The following is a 10,000-nucleotide window of genomic DNA, read 5'->3' on the forward strand; positions in this document are numbered from 1 at the left end:
ACACCTGCGTACGGTGAGAGAATGTGAGTCAAGAGCCTTCATTAAGGACTCAACTATGCGCCGAGCGAGGCTCGAACCCAGGACCTTCCGATCCAAAAGCGAGTGTCATACCACTAGAACACACGAGTAATAGCTACCTGACAAATTAGGGAGCAGGCACTGGTGTTTAAGTAGTTTTTTTTTTTTTTCTGGTGTAAGATAAAGAACTGATAAAGTGTGTATGGATCAACGAAAGACGAAACGGAAAAAAAATACAAAAATCGAACCTCAGACCTCCTGATTACCGATTAAAGGTGCTACAAATACTCCACGTAGGTTTCCTTAAAGAGCATCACCCAATAATTTTCTTTTTTTTTTTTTTGGAAACAAAAAAAAAAAACAAAAAAAAAAAAAAAGCCACAGAAAACTATATCAGAAAGTGGAGCAGACAATTGTGTTTATGATAGTGTTGGCAAGAAATAAAAAGATAAGAAATGCTAGAATGCAATAGAAAATTTAAATATGTTTGTGGTTGTGAGGATTGAACCCAAGACCCGACTTGCAGAGGGTACCGTACCAGGTACTCTTTGGCTCAACTCTCATCGCCGCATAAAGGTTTTACTATCTTTTGTTTCTTGGCACATTTCTATTCTTTCAATTTCATGTTATAATAAAACTGAACCTTTAGTTCAGAAGAACAGAGATCAACAAGAGATAGCGAAGTAGATAAATAACTCGAGTAAACACATGTTTTACATTCTTCTTTTCTCTTGGATATTTTCAGTTTTAGGACAATAAAAAAAGATTATCAAAAGTGATATGGTGGGATCCGCATAAAGTCAACACTCTTATAGTCAATTTCTGTTTAAAGTCAACACTTCTTGTTCGTTCCAAATGTTCTGTTCTTTTTCTCCGATTATGGATACAATCAACTTCGCTTAAAGACAACCAATCTTTTGTTCCGGCGGTGTTGGCTTTATTAGGATTCCACTGTACACAAGCGAACGGTTGTAAAGAAACAACTTTTTTTTTCAAAGGATAGTCTACCCCACATATAAAAATTGAGCTTTTTATATAGTGCTATATCCACTGAACGTGCACAAAGCGCTTTACAATGGGTTCCTGGCCAAAGGCAACACTTAACATGTAGGACGGGATATGACGCCTGTTAGGCGATATTACAATTTTTTCGGCCAGAGACATCGATGTTAACGGCCAGGTACTCATTTTACACCTGAGTACGGTGAGAGAATGTGAATAAAGAGTCTTTTTCAAGAACTCAACTATGCGCCGAGCGGGGCTCGAACCCAGGACCTTCCGATCCGAAAGCAAGTGTCATACCACAAGACCACACAGCCGCACATATACATCTAACCTATACAAATAAACTGGTTTTATTTTATCTAATTCAAAATGACATCTTCTAGTCTCCCAAATGCTATGTTGTTCTTTTTAATTGTATACGTCAACATCAAAACGCTATAAGATGTGAACTGCACATTACTCTGTTATTTTAATATTATGTGACGTTATGAATCGTGTTATCTTTGCGCCAGTGGAAAATGTATTCACCGAATCAAAGAGCTTCAAATATAAATGATTGGTTGTTTTTATTGAAGAGTTTAGAAACTTGAATTAGAGTGCTTTATGAATGGCAAAAGTTGTTGATGAGTTTAGAAACTTGAATTAGAGTGCTTTATGAATGGCAAAAGTTGTTGAAGAGTTTAGAAACTTGAATTAGAGTGCTTTATGAATGGCAAAAGTTATTGAAGAGTTTAGAAACTTGAATTTGAATGCTTTATGAATGGCAAAAGTTATTGAAGAGTTTAGAAACTTGAATTAGAGTGCTTTATGAATGGCAAAAGTTATTGAAGAGTTTAGAAACTTGAATTAGAGTGCTTTATGAATGGCAAAAGTTATTGAAGAGTTTAGAAACTTGAAATAGAGTGCTTTATGAATGGCAAAAGTTATTTAAGAGTTTAGAAACTTGAATTAGAGTGCTTTATGAATGGCAAAAGTTATTGAAGAGTTTAGAAACTTGAATTTGAATGCTCTATGAATGGCAAAAGTAACACAAACTAGAGTAATGTCTATTTTTTTTAAATTGTTAAATAGTATCCTTCACTGATCTTTTCTAATCAGGTTGTCCAACCACACATCGAATTAGAGGCACCAGCTCTTGTACCTTTAAAAATCCAAAGGACTTTGAATAGCAATGCTTAGGGTCTTTTCAAAATTATAATAATATTTTGTTTAAATTTGGCTTTTATATAGAGCAATATCGTGCTCAAAGCGCTTTACACAAGGTCCTAACATGTAGAACGAGACATGACGCCTGTTAGGCGATAATACAATTTTTTTCCGACGGAGAAAACGCTGTTAACGTCCAGGTGCTCATTTTACACCTGAGTACAGTGAGAGAATGTGAGTAAAGAGTCTTTTTCAAGAACTCAACTATGCGCCGAGCAAGGCTCGAACCCAGGACCTTCCGATCCGAAAGCGAGTGTCATACCACTAGACCACATAGCTGCACATAACAGACACGTTAGAGAAAAAGCCGAAAAAAGACCAGAAAAAAATTACAGACAACCTCCCCCATCCCCCCGCCCCCCATCCCCACAACTATCACCAAAAACAAAAATAAAATTTGAGCTTCGAAGATTCTGACAGCTGGGACCTTATCTTTTTGTACAACCTGAAACGTTAGCTGGGTATAATCAAGTGTATTATCTAGGTTAAGAGTGCAATTAAAATGTTTTTCTCTAAGATAAAGACTAATTATTTAGGCAATTTTGAAACTTCTTTGTTATACTAAAAACAAGAAGAGGTTTATTGTTGTTGTTGTTGTTGTTATTATTATTATTATTATTATTATTATTATTATTATTATTATTATTATTATTATTATTATTATCATTATTTATTATTATTATTATTATTATTATTATTATTATTATTATTATTATTATTATATTATTATTATTATTATTATTATTATTAGTAGTAGTAGTAGTAGTAGTAGTAGTAGTAGTAGTAGCAGTAGTAGTAGTAGTAGTAGTAATAGTAGTAGTAGTAGTAGTAGTAGTAGTAGTAATAGTAGTAGTAGTAGTAGTAGTAGTAGTAGTAGTAGTAGTAGTAGTAGTAGTAATAGTAGTAGTAGTAGTAGTAGTAGTAGTAGTAGTAGTAGTAGTAGTAGTAGTAGTAATACTAATACAAATAATGATAATGATAAAATAATAACAATAATATTAACAATAATAATAATGTTAATAATAATAATAATAATAATAATAATAATAATAATAATAATAATAATAATAATGATGATGATGATGATGATGATGATGATGATGATGATAATTGTAGCAGTGGGTTTATGTGGATATTAACATTTTAAAACTCTCGACCTCCCGAACAGTCAGGCGTTTTACATGGCCAGTCAACTCCTACGTCCGTAGAATCGCCAAATTAATTTAAAAGATAATCTGATAGAGATCTGCTAGAAACAATGATTTCCCTGATACATAAAGAAGAAGAATATCATTTTAACAAATAAATTGTAACTTCAATTCCTGTTTTTTCCATAATTCAATGTTTAATCAAAAACTTCCAGAATTAAAAGCTGAATTTTAATTCCCCTTCTCTGTCGTACTCTGTAATAAATGCATGCTCTTAAAACTTTGGCCAGAATACTCGTCCTTCAAATATCGATCGATTAAAATGACCCTCATCTTGTCAAAAACTCTCAAACCTGGGATCTCATTAACCATCACCTTATCAAAAAAAAAAAACAACAACTCTCAAACGGTCATTGATATCCCACGTTGAGAAATTTTGACAAGCTTTTGACAATCATTTAATATTTGAGGGACGAGTTTTCTGGGCAAAATTTTAAAGACGTATACGGGAGCCCTGGTCAAAAGATTATCCATGAACATTGTCCTTGTGTTTACAATTGCTGAGGTCGGGACTCAGCTTGGAGTAGTCAGGATCAGTCGTTGACACTGACACATTCGTGTAGACATTAATCTGGTTTTTGGTGGCAGTAGTGAGAGCTGTAAGAACAGGTATACAACCTGACTTTGTCACCATGTTGAACACAGACCCTTCCAGAGTCTGAAACACACAAAAAATATTTAAAATAAATAAATAAATAAGAAACAAAATATTTTTAAAATGAGAGAATACAGTAATAAATTGTATAATATCAATATTTAGACATTTTGTTGTGCTGCATTTTCAATTGCATGGATTTTTCCTTCTATTCCTATTCCTCCTCCTCCTCCTCCTAAACCTCTTCTTCATCTTCATCCATCTACTCCTCCTCTTCATCATCATCAGTTTCTCCTTCATCCTCCTGATCCCCCTCCTCCTCCGCCTCCCCGGCCACATTTTTTTGGGGGGTCTTTTCTTATTCATCATTTCCTACCACCACCACCACCACCTCCTCCTCCTTCTTCTTACACTAATTCATGTCCTTCTTCCTTGTATCATTCTTCCCCTAATCGCATACGGGAGCACTGGTCAAAAATGAACAAGTATTATAAAAGCACCCACAAAACAACTAAGTGAATAGATTGAAATACTAAAATTTAAAACGATTTAAAAAATAGGAAATAAGAATTATTCTAGAACTACTCCATAGTTAGAGAGAAAACACACACACACACACACACACACACACACACACAAAACCCAAACAAAACAAAACAAGAACAAAGCAGAAAACAGCAATTCGGTATCAACCAACTCCTAATAAAACAAAAAACTAAGAGAATAAAATAAAATTCGGAATGAATCCGATTCAAAACCACGTTTCTTTAGAAATTAGCACCAATTATTATTGATGCATACACGGTATAATCAATACTACTATACTCAATACTACTATACTACTACTACAATACTACACTATATACTATATACTACTATAACTACACAACAACAACTACTACTACTACTACAACAACAACAAACACAACATACTACTACTACTACTACTACTACTACTACTACTACTACTACATACTACTACTACTACTACTACAACAACAACAATTACTACTACTACTACTACTACTACTACTACTACTACTACTACTACTACTACTACTACTACTACTACTACTACTACTACTATTACTAATTCTACCATAATTTATCCTATTACTATTCATTGTTATCATTATTTTATTGTCAATACATACTTTGTAAATGAATGATTCGACCAGTGAACCGCCGGCCAAGACACTAACTCCCTGGCTTTGCATCTTGTCAGACAAACACTGTTTTAGTGTCGTTTCCCTATTACGTACCCTGTCAAATGATATAAGGAATGATAAAAATCAAGTTTGACCGTGATTGGTTATAACCAGAAACTTCTAAAGTATATTATTGTAAGCAATGGTTATAACAATCAAGTTTAAAGATGATGGGGTATAACAATCAAGTTTGAACAGGATTTTATACAATATTCAATTTAGAACAAGATAGAGTACAATAATCAAGTTTGAACATGATAGAGTACAATAATTAATCAAGTTTGAACATGATAAAGTATAATAATCAAGTTTGAACATGATATAGTACAATAATCCACTTTGAACATGATAGAGTACAATAATCAAGTTTGAACATGATAGAGTACAATAATCCACTTTGAACATGATAGAGTACAATAATCAAGTTTGAACATGATAGAGTACAATAATCCACTTTGAACATGATAGAGTACAATAATCTACTTAGAACATGATAGGGTACAATAATCAAGTTTGAACATGATAGAGTACAATAATCAAGTTTGAACATGATAGAGTACAATAATCCACTTTGAACATGATAGGGTACAATAATCAAGTTTGAACATTGATGGGGTATATCCTACGTGCAGATATTATTTGCAGGTCTGATAACCGAAAGCAATTATTGGCTTGATTTAACATTGTTGTAATGGACACTATTTTGCATGGGCTTGAGAATATTTCCATTACAACAATGGACCCATAACAATTCGGGTCATCAGATCTGCAAGTAAATACACGTCGGGTATACTAAACCACGTTTGCAAATGATAGGGTACCATAATCAAGTTTGACGTGATAGGGTAAAATAACCATGTGTGAACATGAGGTGTTATAGCAATCAAGTTTGAACGTGATGGGGGTATGTAAGTCAATTTTGAACATGATAGGGTACAATAATCAAATTTGAACTTGGTGGGGCGTATAGTCAATCTTGTTTGAATGTGTTAAGGTACAGTAAATAAAGTTTGAAACCAAGTTGATGTGATGTGGTATCTATAGTAAATCAAGTTTGAACGTGAGATTTACATCGTAAATCAAGTTTGGAAGTAATGTGGCATCAAGTTTGAATTGACGTTATATAGTAAATCAAGTTTGATCGTGAGAGAATAAAACAATAAAGTTTGAACGCGATGGGTTATAATAATTGATTAATAAATCAAGTTTAGAAGTACCATAAAGTTAGTTAGTAGGACTCATTCGAATTTCTAAATGTAAAATATGCCATTTTTTGGCCAAGACTGGTGTTCAATAATGGAGACAATACACAACCCATGCTTCATTTCTAAATAATTTTTTGTTGCCTTTATACGTTGTCTTGACTTACGCGCAGCGTCCATCTTTATATTTGACGTAGGCTTTTGCATTCGCTTGATCATGCAGAGCAAAGTCTACGTGTTTGTGACCCATTGGTATGTACAGGTACCGGTTCATTTTGAAATCAACGACGAATTTTCTTGGTACCTGTCGTTGAAAATATTGTAAGTAATGTTTTGATTGTGAGCATAATGATGATGATGATGATGATAATGATGATGATGATAATGATGATGATGATGATGATGGTGATGATGATGATGATGATGATGATATGATGATGATGTAATGAATGATGATGATGATGATGATAATGATGATGATGATATGATGATGATGATGATGATGAATGGTGATGATAATGATAATGATGGTGATGATAATGATAATGATATAATGATGATAATAATAGTATTATATATAATAATAATAATAATAATAATAATAATAATATAATAATAATAATAATAATAGTATAACAATAATAATAATAATAATAATAATAATAATAATATAGTAATAATAATGATAATATGATAATAATAATAATATAATAATAATAATAATATTAATAATAATAATAATAATAATAATAATAATATAATAATAATAATAATAATAATAATAAAATAATAATAAACAACAACAATAAAGCAAAACCAAAAAGGAATTTAAAAAATATTTAAAAAATTAATAATATACTGATAATAATAATAATAATAATAATAATAATAAATAATAATAATAATATAATAATAATAATAATAATAATAATAATATAATAATATAATAATAATAATAATAATAATAATAATAATAATAATAAATATTTATTTATTAAATGTTCATTTATATAGCGCTTAATGTGAAGCTATATAACTTTAGAAAAAATGGAACTAACAATGTTGTAAATAATGATAGACAAATCATATACATAGCCAGATTATGTTGATACATAGGCAACAATACTTACAGGATCTCCAGAAATATAATTCATTGAAGTAAATCTATCGGGCCAACAGCAATGTCCCAACACACAGGGCAGGCCCACGGCTACGACGACGAATAGCAAGGACAACTTCATTTTGTTTCGTCGTGATTTTTAGTCTTTTACCCTTTTTAAAGATAAAAAGGACTATAATAATAATAATAATAATAATCTTTATTGTCCAAATATAAGGCAATTCATGCGAGGTAAACAATGCTCAGTTTGGTTCATGGTATGAACATCAACACATTTACAAATACAGACACAGACATACACAAACATACACATTGTTTCTACACTTGTATACAAAAGTATAAGTAATGTATAGATAGTATGCGCTTGGCTAAGAAACTCATAACATTGCCATCCGGAAGTATAACGGACCAACACACTAAACTGTGTGTTTCCATGAACGTTTATAGTCGGGTTAAAACAGTTCAGTGAGCATTACTCATAAACGCGGATGGCAAAAAAAAAAAACAATAACAAACACTTGAGTGACGTCATCTTCGAACTATCGATATGAGTCCTTGAATTGAATGTGTTAATCTTATTGAGTAAATTTATTCATTATTTACCAAATTCAGTCCATTGATTCCTGGGCAAAGAATAATTACAAAGACCTTTCAATATGGAACAGGTATCTCAGGCATTGTGACGTGTTGTTTTAATGAATAGTTTATTTTGGGATTTTGTGTACTCGTGCCACCCAAATAGAGTTTGCATGGGTGCTGCTATCCTCTTAATAATGTTCACTGATTTGCACACAACAAAGGACAAGTGCGGCTATGTGGTCTTGTGGTACACTCGCTTGCGGGTCGGAAGGTCCTGGATTCGAGCCTCGCGCTCGGCGCATAGTTGAGTCATTGGAAAAGGCTCTTTAATCACTTTCTCTCACCGTACTCAAGTGTGAAATGAGTATCTGGCCGTTAAAAGCGTTGTCTTTTGTAGAAAAATTGTAATATCACCTAACAGGCGGCATGTCCCGTCCTACATGTTAAATGTTGCTGTTGACCTTGTAAAGCGGTTGAGCACATTTAGTGAATATTGCGCTATATAAAGCTCAATTTTATTTATTTCTTATTACTCATCTTTAACTACCGCATTCACCTATTACTGGGCCCGAGTCCAGTTCGGCCCAGAAAAAGCTAGATGCAAAATGTGGATCTTTCGATATTTCCTGTAACTCTGCAATTAAGACTTTTGCATTAAAAAAAAAAAAAAACAAAAACAAAAAAAAAAAATATCACCGGCGCCGGTTCATTAATTTTGGCTTTCTAGGACACGGGCATGGTCGCTATCGTCATTCACTTTTAGAAACTGAAGCAGCTAAAATAGACATGGGGACAATATAGAACTAACTACTTCAATGGGAACGATCTATAGATAGTATGCAGATGACGTCACTCAGGCCTTTGTTATTGTTTTTGCCATCCGCGTTTGTGAGTTGTTCTCACTAACTGTATTAACCAGACTATAAAAGTTCATGGTTACACATAGTTTGTGTGTTGGTCCGTTATACTTCCGGATGGCAATGTTGTGAACTCCTTGGCCAAGCGCATTCTATCTATATTCAGGTTCTCTTACAGCCGAGTCACCGATCACTTGATTTGTTTGTTTCCAACATATGGATATTATTTTAAAAATAAATGTAAAGATGCTGCTTTTTTTCTTGTTACAAAAGGTGTAAAAATGCCTGTTTCTCATAAATGACGGACATCGTGTTGATGGATTCTTCCAAGACTGTGAACACTTTATTTTTATTACGTAGGTCATTTTCAGCAAATTTCCCAGTGTGACCAATGAACTGGCACGTGGGAAAATATAATATATATCTCCCTTAGTGATAGTTCTCCCGTGACCCCTAGCATTTTTGCTATGTCTGTCAAGCTATTATGCATACGTCAGTTATTATAACTACTACTACAACTCCTACTCCTCCTCCTCCTCCTCCTCCTCCTCCTCCTCCTACTACTACTACTACTACTACTACTACTACTACTACTACTACTACTACTACTACTACTACTACTACTACTATAGCGACTAATACTACTACTACTACTACTACTACTACTAACTACTACTACTACTACTAACTACACTACTATACTACTACTACTACTACTACTACTAACTACTACTACTACTAATACTACTACTACTCTACTACTACTACTAACTACTACTACTACTACTACTACTACTACTACTACTACTACTACTACTACTACTACTTTTGCTACTACTACTACTACTATACTACTACTACTACTACTACTACTACTACTACTACTAACTACTACTACTATACTACTACTACTACTACTACTACTACTCTACTATACTACTACTACTACTACTACTACTACTACTACTACTACTACTACTACTACTACTACTACTACTACTA

At 32.9% G+C, this 10,000-nt stretch overlaps 1 protein-coding gene and 1 long non-coding RNA gene across 2 annotated transcripts in view; both read right to left on the bottom strand.

Annotated features, from left to right (window-relative positions):
* LOC144970274 (uncharacterized) overlaps positions 1-10,000 on the bottom strand; it is a 265,721-nt gene that overhangs the window by 40,643 nt on the left and 215,078 nt on the right. The window lies entirely within an intron of this gene.
* Positions 3,553-10,000, bottom strand: part of LOC144971960 (uncharacterized) — a 7,107-nt gene continuing 659 nt past the window's right edge. Inside the window, exons 2-5 of the mRNA XM_078913037.1 lie at positions 7,573-7,714; positions 6,610-6,746; positions 5,187-5,295; positions 3,553-4,095 (exon numbers count right to left, since the gene is read on the bottom strand). Coding sequence (XP_078769163.1) covers positions 3,904-4,095; positions 5,187-5,295; positions 6,610-6,746; positions 7,573-7,683 — 549 coding nt within the window. The 5' untranslated portion in view covers positions 7,684-7,714 and the 3' untranslated portion in view covers positions 3,553-3,903. The remainder of the gene's footprint in view (positions 4,096-5,186; positions 5,296-6,609; positions 6,747-7,572; positions 7,715-10,000) is intronic.

Source organism: Berghia stephanieae, chromosome 4, assembly GCF_034508935.2.
Source record: "Berghia stephanieae isolate SIO BIC M18660-M18661 chromosome 4, UCSD_Bste_1.3, whole genome shotgun sequence".
Lineage (NCBI taxonomy): Eukaryota > Metazoa > Mollusca > Gastropoda > Nudibranchia > Aeolidiidae > Berghia > Berghia stephanieae.